Raw genomic sequence first — 17,124 nt, forward strand, 5'->3', positions numbered from 1 at the left:
AGCATGATCAAGTTGGCTTACACCAGAAATGTGGACAAAGAATCCATCCACGACGGTATAATTTACGAACAGCGTTTCACTTATTTTGTATCTTATTCACGTGAAAGCGTCAGCGCATGCATATTTATTTTATCAAGTCGCCTTTTGCTATGCTTCCTAGCTCGAACTTTCATGACGGCACACGGCCGTTAAATCCAGCTCAAATTGAAGTTCTGTTTACTCAAATTCGTAAAAAACGCTGGGCACTCATAGACTGCGTAAATGTTCGACTCGATTTTACGAGTACCTATATTCATAGACTGATTAAAATTTTCTTCATATTTGAGCAGATTTTTTTTAGGAAAGTTTACCCGGTTTGAGTGACTTCCGATGTAGCTTATAATTTAGCAATGAAAAAAGTTTCATTCAGAAACCGACAGTTGATAAATTACTAACTGCATTTCATTTAAGAGATCGCTCTGCAAAGAAGTAGCCCCTACTGTTTGCGGTGGCAAAGTTAAATAGCAAGCTATCCTGCTACGGGACGATAGAACCATCCGATCCAGGATTTTCTGCCCAAGCCAATCACAGCTTGCAGCGTAAAGTTTTCATCCGATTTATGATTTAGTGCGACCATTTCCCGTAAAACTGCGGTGGAATTTATCATCCCACCACCCGAATGATGGATGGAACTGCTGATGAAAGCTTTCCCAGTTGGAAAGGCTAAGTTTCTCGACCCACTCAGGAAATTGAAATTGTAATTTTTATTTCGTGTCTAGTAAACTTTATCTTTTTCCCTCAAGGAAGATGCTTCAGTTTGCTAGTTTAATTTTCAAAGTTTTATTAGCAAAACAATGGAATATGAAAACTGAGTATGAACATTATAGGATACTTTTAATCATGGAATGTGAGCCAAGCCCAAGTTTGTTGCTGTCCATTTATGCTGGCGGAGCATTTTCACTCGTTCTCGATCCAGATATCGGATGTACAATCACCACCAGGGTATCTGAGGGAGAGGTTTAATTTAGTTTTTATGTTGCAATCAATCAAATTAATTACTCATGGCCCACCCACTCACCTCATTTCGTGTGGTAGCGACGGACCATACGGCTCGTTTCCGAAATCAACCAAAAAGTTTTCGTTGATTTTCATGCCACCATTGACCGTGTCAATATCAATTTGTACAATTGTTCCACCCGCTTTCACCATTTCCGGATAGAACTGCTTGTCCCAAGGAGAGAACAAGCTAGACGACACGTACAGGCGCTTACCATCCAGTGACAGTTGCAACATTTGTGGTCCACCCAAAAGCTTTCGGCCCTTAATTAACGTTGGGTCTGGTTGTTTTGTGAGCTCCTTGTCTTCGACGACTTTCACCTTGGAATCACTTAGGATTGCGCCACCAAGGAATACCTGCCCGGTCAGTTTCGGTTTCGAACGGTCTGTTATATCATACTGACGAACATCTCCGTGTAGCCAATTACTAAAGTAAAGGAATCGGTCGTCCAGTGAGATGAGAATGTCAGTCATCATACCATTGATGTATTGCCCATTCCATCCTTCAACCTTCTTTTTTGGAACGTCAATCACTTTTTCAATCGAATATTTATCGGAGCCTTCATCTTTGAAAAATCTGTAAACGTTAGCATACAGAGCACATCCAACGTAGCCCTGATTTTCTCTAGGGTTATGCAAGAATCTTATCTCAAGCGGACATGTCCCGTCGGCATCTAACTCTATGGTTTGGAACAATTCTTGTTCATTCCATTTGTAAAAGTTTAAACGTCGACCGTACTGAACAGTGTCCTCCGCGTCAGAATCTTCATACCCACGTCGGAACAGCTTAGGCGCGCCCCACTCAGAGGACACCATCACATTGAAGCATGGCTGGTACCAATAGTCATAGCCACACATAGCGATTTTTTCCCCTTTGGTCCACGTACCAACGAATTCAAAATTCTTATCAAATATAATAAAATCGCCTTTTGCATTTCCCTCCGCATCGCCCATTATCGAAATCATAATGTTTCCATTTGGCAAACAGTGAGTGGTATGGGGAGCCGTTACGTTGGCATTCTTTAGCACGTCTCCCTCGATGATTTTAGCAAGGCTTGGAGCTCTAGGATCCGTTCCAACATCGACAACGAAGATACGATCGGAATTCAAACACGGAAGAATCAGTCGATCACGCTTTGGAGCTTTTGATTTGTCGTCAATAAAGTGACAACTGGAACAAGTATTCCACCCACTGTGGTGCATCTCGTTGCCCGTACTGTTCGTGAAGGTGCGATAAATGACCTAAATAAAACAGTGCTCAAATTTCGCTAATCTTATCTTTGCAAATAACAAAACAATTACCTGACAGTAGGTTGGACTTTCTGGATCTACATCCACTGTCGACAGATAGTCACCATGGGGCTCGTCTAGATTGGGCTGCACCGTTACCACATATAGGACTTTTTCCCGAGGTCCATTTCGGACAGCATCCATTGGCGTTGCATAGCCTGGACCACAAAAGCATTCTAAACGGGATAAGAACTTATCAATTTAAACAACTCTTAAAAATATACAATTCACACTCACTTGATGCATTCATTCTGTTTTCAAGACGAACAGTAGCTGGCAAGACCGGTTTGAGTTTATACGTGCGACTTGATCGGCTAACGATACGAAGACGAATGAATGAAGTACTGTTCGGGTAGTGTGCCTGCAGATCAGAGCAGTGTTACGTACACGACTTTGTATTGATCAAGCGAACTAACACACATTCAAATCAGTTAAATTCATAGGTGATAGCAGCGTCTGTATAGTTAGGTGCACCCAACCGGGAAATGTAAGTTGTATCACAGATTTGCATGAAAAGTATGCAGAATTTGCAACGTTTCGCGACATGAACAGGATCTGTAATGTGATCACCGGAAGGTTTTTAAAACATTTTTGTATTTTTATGTTAGCTTATTTTTCGAACAAAGTTTGTTTCCCCAAATGCATTGCATCTTGAACATATTTTTTTGTGATTTAATTTATTGCATAAGTTCAATCGAATAAACTTTACCCTGGGCATTGGCATAACCTTGAGGATTGCTTAACTGTTACCAGGTCCCAGGGCTTGTCTGTATCTTTACATTTTGAAAGATGCACACTAGTGATGCCAGTTGTGATGCAGCGGACCAAAGTTTGTTTTGATTTAACTACTAGCCAAAATTAAATAATTATGTAGTTTAGAATTATAGTATAAAATATGAATTGTTTCTTTTAAATAATTGAGTCTAATAGTTACAAAAATGTAAAAAATTAATTTTCATTATTTGGCTCAAAACTTTTGGAATGCTACATCACAGATACTATCTTTGAATTTGGCTTGATCGAGTGGCGATTTTGTTTTTTCTTTTCTTTTATTTAGATCAATACGATGCAGTTTTGAAGAAAACAACGATATCAACTATATTCCTTCTCGGATGAAGACAGCGAAGATGATTTCCTTATGAGCGAATTTGAAGACGACGAGAGCGCAAACAAAACGACTGTTCTACCGCAAATCACTCTTTACTACTACTATTCAATATTACTTCCTTGATTTCTCGTAAAATAGTCAGTCATTCATCGGTTTCATTTATTAGCATTCAGTGGAGTTTTTGCTTTTACTAACAACTTCCCATACTTTTCACCAACCTCGATCATTATTAACAGGTAAATATTCATTTTATTAAATTACTATATTATACTGTCATTACTGTTAACACTATCATTGCAACTAATTCAATTAGGCATATTCAATTGACCTGCATCGGGTTATTATTTTGCATGTAATGATATGGGAAAAGGGGGAACTCACGATTCAGCATGGAGAGTGTATGGGAGCCGTTCTAGGGGTTGGTTGGGGCATGTGGTTCATTTTAGACATTATAGTCTGACGTGAGAACCATGTTCCACTCAAGTTCTGGAATTTGGCCTTGAGACTTGAGATCTGGCTTTCATAAGACCCCCTTCTGTCTCGCAAAATCAAAATCAAAATCAAAATCAAGTTCAATCGAATAAACTTTACAGAGCCAAATTATCATTTGCGTTATACACTATTAGTGTCATAAATCTAAAGTTAAAGGAATTGAACCGAGTACTCGCGGTCGTCTCGACTTGAACATCATCTCGTGAAGGTTTTACATAAAAATATGTATTCTGGAAAAACTTGCATGTACGCTGCAGTCCATTGCAAGAACTGTCATTATATTTATTGTATGAAACATATGTAGAGGATGTAATAAATCTAACTTTACATAGGATGTTAGAGAAATTTGTTCAGGGTGTGCTGATTAGGGTGCTACATTTTGCATAAAAAAAAGTTATATGTTGTCATCCACTTCCAATTAATTCATGAATTATTGCTAATAAAATAATATTACAGAGGAAATGGCTCTAATGTTGGCCTATGGATCTAAGATTGGGCCCGTCACTAAACATCTGCTATTTATCAATTTTATTTGGTTGAACCCATTATTGGGACGGTACTAATGGATATTTTTGGTCGCTATTGAAAATTTAGTCGATTGCTAAATTTATGTATGGGTCCATATTATGTACAAGCATTTAGGCCGGCATTAGATCCATTTCCCCTAAATTTAATATTTCGCTAATATCGCTCTAACTTGGATTCTAACAGTGAATGCTGTAAAATATTTGCAACTAGCATCAACGTTATATTGATACTATTCGTATTTTTTTTTAAATTAAGCATAAAAATAATAATATAATTTATACAAACTTAAAACTTCTGCATAACCCTAAAGCTTAAATCTTATTTTTTTTTCCAAAGGCTCTTATTTTTGGTTCGTTTATCAACCTGCAATGATTGCAAATTTATTTGTTCATGATAAAGCACAATAGAACTGATAACTTATTACGAAGTTGGATGGAGGTAAACATACAAATTTGCCTTTGGATTGCGAGCGCGCTTTAAGGTTCAATTTACTTTGATGCATTTAAAAAAAATTCAAATACAGTTTTTTTCGACGCATCATTTCAGATTGCAAGAAGCTCGCGTCATTCTATTCTTTTTGCTATTTTACACAAAATGATGCGAGCTTTTTGCAATCTGAAATGATGCGGCCAAAAAAACTGCATTCGAATTTTTCGAAAATGCATCAAAGTAAATTGAACCTTAAAACGTTTACCTGAATTGGTGTTTGTTTGTGAGGATAATCATTAAACAAGTTTTAAATGATTACATGATTATTAATACACGCTCTGTCCGTTGCTTTCTAGTTGGATGTGGTTAGGATTTGGGTTCTCGCATTTCTACGCCAAATAGAGAATCGGTTGGACAAGACTCTCTTAGATTTGAATGAAACTTTGCACTTAAGTTGGATGTCATCCAAGGTGGTACTTCCAAGAGTACCAGAGTGAAGATAAGCGTGAAGCCAAGTCTACCTATTGAACTGCCAAACCGGCTACCTATCGTACAAAGTAAACAAACCTTAGGATGCTTCATGAGTGCTTCACGAAAGGTATTTCAATAAAATATGAAATATAATCGAAAAAAATATCATAAACATTAGCTGATCATGGGATATCCGTACGTCTGGTAATTATCAGTAATGAGAATGTGTAATATTTGTTGTAAAGATAATTCGACACAATCACTGATATAATGATTTACTACAGCCACAAATTTGCTTTCTCGCTAGAAATCATTTGAAGTTGATGCAGAAGTCCTCTGTTGCCAAGTGAAAGTGATGTGATGATAATCTTTTGAAACCCGGGATGTGAGTTCCAATATTTTTCTCATGTCGTGACGCTTATACGCAGCCTCTAATATTTCACATGAAATAAATTGAAATGTTTTTTTTTCTTTGATTTGTTTTCCGTCGATCTTGTTTTTCGTACTGAGTACCAATGCTACCGACGCAAGGGATGCAGCTTCCACACCTGGACCCTACACGTAGAGAAACATATTTTAAGCGTAATAATATTTGACGTAAAATAATAAGAATTTCCAGTACCTTTGTTTCTAAGAACCAATGGATTGTTAAATCAAAAAGAAAATCTTTTCGAATTTACAAGAGCTTTCATGGTTTTGACGTTAGCTGTCAAATTTGGCAGCTGGGTCAACAACAAAATATGTATGTTATTAAAAGAGATTTCTTGTTGATTCAATCATATTTATTTTATTAAGGGGAAGTTCACCGCTTCGAAAAAAATAATTACGTTTTGATTTTTCTAAAAATATTGAAAAAAAGTATCAAAAATCTAAAAAAATCATATTTATTCTAATTTTTTAAAGAAAATTCACGTGCAAAAACATGTTTTATAAGTCATTATGGCATAAAGTTGGACTCAAAAAACCACAAAACATCAACTTTTCGGTTTTTCTGAGAGTCCAATTTTTTTCATGATGGGATAGAAAAAAATATTTTTACATGTAATTTTTGACAAAAATCTAAGAAAGAAACTGATTTTCTTGGATTTTTGATAATTTTTCCCAATTTTTTTAGAGAAATAAAAAGGTACCGAAAATATTTTTTTATTTTCGGGCCGGTGAGCTTCCCCTTAAGCCTGAAAATATACGCAGTACAAATAAAAATATGTTTATTGATTCAATAGTAATTTGCGATTATGTTTATGTTTTGTTTTCTTTTTGTAACAAACAGAATTACAATTGAATTTAAAAAAGAAAACCTTTCTGAGGCATAAAACCTCTCCGATTTATGAGTAGATGGGTCGACAGGTAGGGTCCAGGTGTGGGAGCTGCCTTCTTAGCGTCGGGATCATTGGTACTCAGTACGGAAAGCAAGATCGACGGAAAAAAAGATCAAGAAAAAAAAAACGGTTTATATTTAGCAACTGCAGCATACTTACTTACCTCAAGTCTCAAGGTTTTCGGAAATCTTGCACTTGTTTCCCGAAATTCACTATTAAAAACAATATTTACGTCGAACGCGGAAAAGAGCTGAATCAAAGGAGAACAGTTTTGTGTTATTGTTTACATTTTTGTCCGGGAACGAGGGAATGGTTGGTAGTTATTTTTGCGTTCATGGCCCGGGGAACGGACACAACAAATAAATGCTTAATTAAAATTAACTATTGTTGGCTTAATAAAAGAATATTGTAATTTTTACAATAGTTGCAGTTGAAGAGTGGCTTATTAAAACAAAAAGAATCTTATTTTGAATTTATTTGAATAAGTATTATCGAAACAATAAAATGCAAAATAATTTCAACCGGATTTGTTTGTTTAAATACAAATAAAGTTTTTTTTTTGTTCAATGCAAACAATTTTCTGTCCGTGTACCAATCGACCCATCAACTCATGAACCGGAAACCAACGATTTTACTTCCCTTTCGAAGGCGTGATCAGAGATTTTATATCTTAAAAAATCGTGGCAACACCCGACAGGGATTGAACCCAGGTCATTTGGGGTGAGAAGCAATCACGCTTACCACTACACCACCGGCGCTGCTAAATTGAAATATTTTCAGGCTAATTTGTATAAGGAGTTATGTTAAAAATATTAAGTTGAGTATGAGTAAGAAGTTGATGGTAATAAAATAATCTTCATGGTAAAAATATACACTGAGAGAAAATCACTGTTGTTGTTGTTGAAATGATGAAACCTGTGTTTTCTCCATGCTTTGAATTATGGATAGGCTATAAGCGAATAAAAAGCGCTCATTTATACTGGAGTCGCTTTTTACGCGGTTTTTTTTTTCACACGGTGTTTTTTACGCGGATTTCGGAATTTACACAGTTTTTTTTACGCGGATTTCGGAATTTACGCGGTTTTTTTTACGTGGATTTCGGATTTTTTTTAAGCGGATTTCAGAATTTATGCGGTTTATCGTTATACACTGGAGTCGCTGTTTACGCGGTTTTTTTTTACGTGAATTTCGGAATTTACGCGGATTTCGGAATTTACGCGTTTTTTTTACGCGGGACGTATCACCCGCGTAAAAAGCGACTCCACTGTACTTCATACTCTGTTTCGTATGCTTTGTCTGCTGAACGGGAATTAAAGAGAATCTTGGCAAGTGTGTCTGTCCGTTCTATCTTATAAATGAAAAGCTGCGTGTCACATCACCTGGAATCGGTCAGTTGCTTAAGCTTTTCATGCATTATTTTGATTATATCGAAGTAGTCTTGTTTTGGGAGAATTCTACATGAACTTTTGTGTAATGGTGGTAGAACCGTTTAAATGTTATAATCCCTGTATTGATAATTTGTCAGATGTTTGATGACATCAAACAAATTCATCCGAAATTTAACAGATCTTCTTTACAGGGGTGGTCATAAAACATTATCCGTCTTGAAGCGTACCATTAGCGTGTCTATCACATAATACAGGGTGGTTCAAAATATCCCAAGTCTACCTATCGATCGACAAAACAGTCAAAATTTAAGCTTATTTGGATACAAACCCATAATGCACTGACCCTTTGAAGTTTATGTGACAATTATCATGGGAAAAGTGAACTTTTTATTTCCAATGTCTAAGCCCTTCTCTATGATTATTTACGGCAAAACTCGCTATCTTTACTTAAGTGAAATTTTAGCAGTTACAATTTTACTGAAGACCACTTTTTGATTGAAGCAATTGTTTATTAATTGAATTAAAAGCCGATAACTTTCTGATATGATAACCTGATTTCTGGCAACACTGAATCGTGCACTTATGACATACACTGAGGCAAAAGAACGTAAGAATTCCATACGAAATTCTTATAAATTTGAGCCACGAGAAATCGGTATGAATTTCATTCACTTGCCTTATGAAAAATAATGTGATGTGATGTGATGTGATGTGATGTGATGTGATGTGATGTGATGTGATGTGATGTGATGTGATGTGATGTGATGTGATGTGATGTGATGTGATGTGATGTGATGTGAATGGAACCCACCACCAGTGCAAGGATTACCAATGTCTGCAGATACTTTACCGGTTGTAAAGTTCTGCCTGATGGTTTGTTGCAGCAGGGTGAATCAGCTTCATTGAAGACCTTTGGAAGACAAAACGACCAGATGGCCATCTGTAATCACGTGACAAGGGACTGGCAAATCCACGAACCCTCGTCCAGTCAACAAATCCTTTGATTCCCTTAGGCTGACCCCGCAGTATATAATATAGTGTTTTAATATATATGAATTACAGTAATGAATATGCCTCATGACAAATAATGTTGACAAAAACACACGGGTCCATGTATTGACAACTTGTCTGTCAACGCTTGGGAAAATGAAATGGTTAAAGGCATGTAAGAGTTACCTCATGTTAGACGAAAATCATTCATAAGTCACGCTTATGAAATTCATATGTGTCGTTCATAAGTCAAGCCTTATGAAATTCTTAAAGTTATTTGCCTCAAAATAGTACCAACAATCAATACGAAACTAACGATTTTAAATTGGTTCACCACTTTAGTAGCCTATTGGTCCCAAGCAAACGATTAACGTACCCTATTCTAGTTGAAATTCTAGTACTACGCAATGTTTGTTTTGATTCGCTATGAAAGTTTGATAGATAAAATGAGGGGTTATTGGTTTTTCCTATGTTTCGAGGGGTGCATCGATTAGCTTGGGACCGAAGAGAGTACCAGAGCTGAGCCAAAAAGTTGAGCACGTTATTTCGGGACCTTCTAGTCTTAGAGTTACCTCTATGATAGTACCCTGGATTTTTTTACCCTACTTCTAGTGCCAAGTACACTCATATATTTAGTGAGGATGTTTGAAGAACATCAATTTCATAATCAATTAATCACTAATTATCCTATGGTATTCAGTCCCATATAAACTTCAAAGGGCCAGTGCAGTATGAGTTCACATCGAATTGAGCTCCTTTTTGGGAGAATGAACTGATTTGAAATCGATTGAGTTTGGTGGAGATACAACGAAATTTTGAACTACCCTAATACGCATATTATGTATGGCTGCAACCGGGCTGCGTTGAGGAGTCTGGTTTGGTGGAGGTCAAATCTGATGAAATAGGCCTGTCTCTCGGAGAAAGCTCAGTTGAGTAGCGAATGACATACAGTTCTCTTGAACCCTGGTACTGAGGGCAGTGGCAGGTGAAATTTTTAACCGAATGATGGCTTCGGCATGCTGGACAGGAATTAAGGCCCACGCACATTAGATCCAGATCGGATGCGTTGCGGCAAAGTGACAGCTAAATCTATTGTCTAACTGTCAACTAAATCTATTGTCTCACGCAAACGGATCCAATGTGGGTGGGCCTTTATAGACTTCATCATTTTCCAGGATGTTATGATAGAGATGGGTGTGTCTGAATCTCAGTCTAGACATTGGAGGTACATATTGCTTGGTTGGTGGTGCTGGCGAAGAGCTGGTTATTCTTCTCTAGGAAGGTCACTCATATACTTGATCCGGTTGTCTTCTCTAAAATCTGACGGCTCGACAAAAGCGTGTCAGCGTGATGAGTCTGTAGAAGGGGAGGACGCCTCTCTCGACCTATTCAGTCAGGTCCGGGATGGAAGGGGACAAGCTAGATGTTGTGTAGAAGGCCCCTTGGATAAACTGGGGTTAGTTTTTCAACGAGGGTCGTTCGAGCCCAGCAGGTAAGCTCGATCCTGGAAGTGAGTTGTGTGTCCGGGTGACGTCTGGTGATTGAGCGGATGAGGTTGAGTCTTGTCCGGCAGTGGACTTTGACATCGTCAAACTATGCTCTAAACGAGATGCCACTGTCTATTCGTGTTCCCAAGATTTTGATAAAAGATAACTCAGGGTGTGGGGATGGGAGAAGTAGCGCTCCCGACCCACAAAACCTTACCCTGTGCTCTTGGCCTTTGCCCTCCCAGGAACCGCCCGAAAGCATTGCATTATGGGAGGGGGTCTGTTGTGCTATGGCGCATCACAGCTGTGCTCGGCCTTCCTCTTATTGTTCGCTGTTAATTGTTCGCCTGAGTTCTAGAGCAGACGTGATAGCCAGCCAACTGTCCACGGCAGCACAGGACAGATGTGACCGCTTACCAGCTGCGTGTGCTTAGCACTCTAAGAACCCGGTGTCACTCCTGCCTTTGCACAACGAGAGTTTGTGCAGGGCTTATCGACCTCCTGGGACGAGCTGGATGGGGCTACAGCGTCCTTACTCTGCTGTAGTTCGTTTAGCCGCAATATCTCTCGCTTGGGTTCGATAATTAACGTTTCCAGGGCACACCACGAGGAGGCGAACTACTTCATGCCCCATCTAGGCTTGGTTGTGTGCCTTTGATATGTCACCAGTTACAAGTGTTGATTGTTTTCAATGGCATCGTGGAGGGCTTGACCTAGTATCCCGAAGTATGTGTTGGTCCTGTGTCCTGGTCGAAAGGTGTGTTGTCGGTGGTCTAGTAGGTTGCGATCGTTGAAGAAGTAAATGAAGCGACGCGACGTTTTATCATTCTATAATTTTTGAGCTGCAGCACGTAAGGGAGATCGGGTGGAAGTCCTCTGGTGATCTTTCGGGTTTCCCAACCTTTTTTTTTATAGGGGCGTCCAAGCTGTGGCCTCACTGCATCGGAAGGGATTCTTTCAGCTACTTAGTTCAAGCAACTTGATATTTAAGCAACACACTCTGTCTTACTGATAGTACAATCTAAAGATTTCTGAGTGTCCATTCGTATAGAGTTTAAAATTTTTGACGATCTTTTGGGACACTTTGATAAAATTTTAAATAATTTGTTAAGTAGACTAATTAATCCATCCACAATTTTTAACTAACAATTCAGGCAGTTGAAACGTATGCAATGTATACATTCTAAGCATCTTCTGGCGGGGCATGAAGTAGTTCGCGTCCTCGTGGTGTGCCCTGAAAACGTTAATTATCGAACCCAAGGGAGAGATATTGTGGCTAAACGAACTACAGCAGAGTAAGGACGCTGGAGCACCATCCAGCTCGTTCCAGGAGGTCGATAAGCCCTGCACAAACCCTCGTTGTGCAAAGGCAGCAGTGACACCGGATTCTTAGAGTGTAGATGACTCTGACCAAGTCACAGCACACGCAGCTGGTAAGCGGTCACATCTGTCCTGTTCTGCCGTGGACAGTTGGCTGGCTATCACGTCTGCTCTAGAACTCAGGCGAACAATTAACAGTGAACGATAAGAGTAAGGCCCTGCACAGCTGCTCACTGTGAAGTAGCGAGTGTCACGTCTGTGACACACCACTATTGTGATGTGCCATAGCGCAACCGACCCCCTCCCATGATGTAATGCTTTCGGGCGGTTCTGGGGAGGGCAAGGGCCAAGAGCACAGGGTAAGGTTTAGTGGGTCGGGAGCGCTACTTTTCTCATCCCCACACCCTGAGTTATCTTCTCAGGTGTCTGGGAGCAGATTACCTCTGCATAAAAAAAAAACATCTTCTGGCGGAACTTGAATGGCACTTTTAGAAAATAAGTTAAAAAAAACAATTTTATATTTAGTTCGCACTTTTATGATAGTTAATTCTAACGTCAGATCTTTATGAAAGTTATTTCAAAAGCCACATATGGACGTGTATTGGTTTGTCAGTATTAGTAGTAATTTTAGAGTTGTTGGAATAATTAAACCCAGTCCTTCTGCGTGAGAGCCCCACCACGAACCGCTACGCCATCTGAGATATATTAAAGTAAGCTGTTTTCCCGTCTACTGTTCAAGTTTTGAGTGCCAGCTGACTCTTGTGAATACGAAACACAGCACCTTATGAATTTTAAATTGGTGTTTACCCACAGCATGCCGATTACACGGGTTTGAATCCAGGAAATTTCTCTTCTTTTTTTGTGTTTGGAAAGAATATGAATTATGATTTATCATTTAATTTTTAAGTACTTTACTAATAAAGACTTGTGCGGATTGTTTCATGTGCGCTTTGATGGACCTTTTTAGGAACTTTCAAGTTGCTAAGAAGTTCCACGGGGAACTTTAAAGAAACTTTAAAGCTGCTAAGAAGCTTCGCTGGGAACATCTTCGGAACATTGTTGGAGCCATATTTTTACCTTTGTCTGAAGTTCCTAAGAAGTGCTTAGGGATGCTTTTTGAAACTTTTTTTGAACCTCAAGTTGCTAAGAGCACGCATCGGAACTTTGTGGAGCCTTAAGTTCCTCGTGTGCTTTCTACACACTAAGATTTTGTTTTCGTGTTCGGTAAATTTTACCGAAATCAGAACAGCTGCATGTTCGGTAAAACTTTGAGCTTATTGTAAAGTCCATTGAATTAAAAAAAAAATACTTTCAAAACATGTTCAATCTTGTTTAAACGAGCTAATCTTGTCATTTTAATGTAGATTTAGTTTCAAAGTACCTGAAAAGCAATTGAACTAAATTGCATTAATTTTACCGAACAGGTCAGCGGTGCAGATTTCGGTAAAAATTACCGAAGTCGGCGATAATTTCTAAGTGTGTACACACTCACCAACGTTTTCCTTGTTCGGTAAATTTTTTAACCCAAAATAATCGGAAATGAATATTAATACAGATTTGTCGGAAATAATACTTTATCAACATTCGGCAATGTTCTGTCGAAGTGACGGTAATCTGGGTATTATATTGACGAACTCAGTAAAAAATATTATAGTAATAACTGTAAAACGAGGTAAATGCGGAATTCGGTAAAAATACCGAAAAACTGCAAATTACAAACACGTTTACCGAACTTCTGTAACTAATTCAAGGCTGTCAAATCAAAAGACGGTCAAGTGAAGTGTTGTAGTGAAAGTGCCAGTGAAAATCAACCGGAAAATCCAATGAAACAGTGCAGGTATGCTGCCAAATACAGGTGCGTGCATAATGCATCTACTGGAATCGGCATGAAATCAGCCACCTGCAAAAGTGACACTTCTGCGAGAAATGTTCTTACTATCATAATATACGATTACTATTTAATAACATCTCACAAATATTAATGTATAAAAAGCTTTAAATTTTAATCCACCGAAAAAGAAACAAAAAATACAAAAGATCGACGATTTTCATTAATTTCAGTAAAAAATTACTGAATCGTTCGGTAAAAAATTACCAAATTGTTGGTAGTTTTGACAATTGATACTATAGATTCCATAGATAAGCGGAGGCACAAAAAGTTGTTTTGGCGACCATGAAAAATAAATGATCTTACTGGCATCCGTGAAAAAGTTTATGCCATCATAGAGCTCTTCGTCGTGCAGTTTGTTTTGTTTCGCGCGTAAAAGTTCAAAATGAAGTGCAAAGCAAATCTTTGCAACAATGTATCGAGAAATGGTTTGCTTTATCTTTCCTTCTTCCGTTGTCCACAAAATAAATCGGAATGTGGAGTGTGGAAAGCGTTTTGTGTTCATAATATTACAATACTTCTCTCTCCAACAACACCATGATGACGTCATGCTCGTTTGGCTACACTAACTGACAGTTCGTTTGTCTGCATTATACTTTTCCTCTGCTTATCTATGCAATCTATAGTATCTATACCCAACAAACATTGCATGCTGAATAAGAGCTTATTAAGGCAAAAATATGCTTCATCAGCTCAAAAATGGCTTATTCAGCCATTATTCAGCTCAAATTGTTTGTTGGGTAGTTTTGACAGCTCATCAAAAAATCTGTTTACCGATCGTTCGGTAGTCATTTCGTTTACCAAAGTTCAGTTGTTGAAAGTTTGGTAAAACATTACCGAATATGGCTATTATTTCTAAGAGTGTGGCTTCTAAAGTAGTCAGAAAGTTCTGTCGGTAAAATGCCTAAAATCGAATACAACATATCAAGAAGACTGACAACACTTCCATTTTCTCAAACGACCGATATGAGATAAACAACAATCGCGTCATCTGCCGCTCAAAGGTAACTGCGCCGAACGAATTGGATAGCAAAAGTTCCATCCTCAAAAGAAAGATTCGTGTATTCGCTCATTTTTCTATGCGTTGCTTCCACCTTTGCTCAAGCGCAGCGCTGCTATGTTTGTCACTCAGATTCAGTCAAAGTTGTCAGTCTTCTTGGAATGTTGTCTTCGCTAAAATGGTCGTTTTTGTTTAATTTATTCAGTATCTGATATTTATTCACTATTAAATACATCCACTCATCTATGTTAATGGGTCAAACTTCGCAATTGCTTGTTTTAATAAACATAAATTCATTGCTAGAGACAATAAATCTGGAAATGCTTTTTCAATGAAACTTTTACGATTGCTAGCAAAGCAGTAATGTTGAAGTGGTTTTTATGGTGTTCAATCACAGATAAACAGGCGTAGTACTTCATTCAGGATCATAGTTCACGCATTTAATGATTTATTTATTAGGTCTGTTTGTCTGTGTTTCAATATTGTTCACCAATAATTTTGTGCATTCGATTGCATGTAATTGTGCTATGCTTTAAAGAACACTAGTAAGTAAATACAGTGAAAGTGTTTTACCTAGGAAGTTTTCGTTCTAAAATCATGAAATGGGGGGAATTCCTCTATGTCCGGACCCTAGTGATTTTTCGAAAACAAAGAGTGACGTCACTATCTGCAAAGGCAAACAAATGAGAGTTGTCAAAAGTTTCGACCTGTAAAAAAAAATAAACGGGAAGTGTAGTCGCGTGTTTGCCTAGTCTGCCTAGTCTGCCAGAAATCGGACAAATAAGGTTTTATGAGGTGTTCAACGTGCAAAGCCTGGACTCACAAGACTTGCGCAGGAATATTAAAGCGTCCCTTGACTTTTATGAATAATTGGTTTAAGCTTTAATAAAGAAGATCATCGTTTCCGAGCATATGGGACATTTTTTGTTCTGATTTAATTTCCACACTAAATGTTACCCATCATTAATTTGAATTGTTAAACGTTGATTCGTATGTTTTTTTTTACTTATGATATTGTTTTTCTTTGAATAACATGGGAAAATAAACGCCTTATCTCCAATACTTTTTAAGTTACTTTTCTCTATTTGTTTTAAAATTTCGTATTCAAAATGTCCTGATGGTTGAAGATTATTTCAGAAGATTATTTTTATTTGAATTAGCTGAAATGAGTATTTGCAACCTTGTATCAAAGTCTGCTTAGACTTTAGGGGGTAGAGAAGAGAATTCAGAAAAGTCTACTGTAGTCTACGAGGAAGGAAGGAGAGGTTATAAAGTACAATTGTGGTCTACGTAGATTCCCAACTAACATTTTCAGCTTTGTAAGCCAACTTTTCCAGCGTTGTGCTGTAAAATTGCTGAAAAGAAGCTGCAGATACAGCTACAAGCAAAAGCTAGCAAAATAGTTTTGAAGAGCGTTTACTCAACTTTCTCACAACCATTATTCAATTTGTCAGCCGCACTGAATAACATCAGCCAATAAACGCTAATGTCACTTCTATACACACAGTAATCAACTTTCCACTTATAGCTGCAAAACAAAGCTAACAAAGTGAATATATTACTCATTTGATGGCTTCTACACAACCAACAACTCTTGCTGAATAACATAAACTTAAAAAGTGCCTTTTCAACAACTAAACAACCTGTACTCAGCTTATAAACTGTGTTAGAGCAACTTCGGAAGCATTTTCACAGTCAACTAGGTTTATTTTTAGACGTGTGTAGTTTTACAGGTTTTACTCTGCTCTTTTATAACTAGTCGAGAAAAGTGATTCATGTGCACCATTATAAAGCCTCTACTCAGCGATTTTGTTGTAGAAGGGAATGTTGATTTGTTTACATAAGTTCAAAGTGTTGGCGTAGCACAGTTGGTAGTGTCAAGGTTTGCCAATGAGGCCGTCTCGAGTTCGATTCCAGGTTCCGGTGCAGGGTAAATAATTTGGTGATGATTTGTATGTAACTAATTTCGATTAATTTGATTCACAGCAAAATAAACTCAATAAATTCCTTCATAAAAAAGCGTAAACAGTATTTAACCCGGCTTCAAGAGAAAGCTGTGTAGTGATTATTGGACTACCGGGAAAAGGTTGAATAAGCGCCTTTCAAGTTCACACACAACTAAAAAGCAGGATAACAGCTGTATAGAAGCGTTAATGGATATAAAATAAGAGCTTCTCCCGACTGTTCCAACAGCCATAAGTAGCTGACTAAGTTCGCCAGATTTGCGTGTATAGAGGTTGAGTAAAGGTTGCTTCACATCGTATAACATTTGAATACAGCTTGAGATTGTATAAATGAAATGAGCAAAGCGTTTACATTGTGAAAATTGTTAGTTGGGAAGCGTTTACATTGTGAAAATTGTTAGTTGGGTTATGAACG

At 37.9% G+C, this 17,124-nt stretch overlaps 1 protein-coding gene across 1 annotated transcript; it reads right to left on the reverse strand.

Moving 5' to 3' along the window:
* Positions 1 to 795: 795 nt before the first annotated feature.
* Positions 796 to 2,639, reverse strand: LOC135707052 (methanethiol oxidase). Its single transcript, XM_065228773.1, has 4 exons — positions 2,563 to 2,639; positions 2,338 to 2,501; positions 1,058 to 2,277; positions 796 to 985 (listed from the first exon to the last, which is right to left on the reverse strand). Exons 1-4 carry the CDS (start codon positions 2,573 to 2,575, stop codon positions 937 to 939), a joined length of 1,446 nt encoding a protein of 481 aa, XP_065084845.1. The 5' UTR covers positions 2,576 to 2,639; the 3' UTR covers positions 796 to 936.
* Between the last annotated feature and the right edge of the window lie 14,485 nt (positions 2,640 to 17,124).

This window comes from Ochlerotatus camptorhynchus, unplaced genomic scaffold (assembly GCF_037179485.1).
Source record: "Ochlerotatus camptorhynchus isolate MF236.1 unplaced genomic scaffold, CSIRO-AGI_Acam_v1.1 ptg000302l, whole genome shotgun sequence".
NCBI lineage: Eukaryota > Metazoa > Arthropoda > Insecta > Diptera > Culicidae > Ochlerotatus > Ochlerotatus camptorhynchus.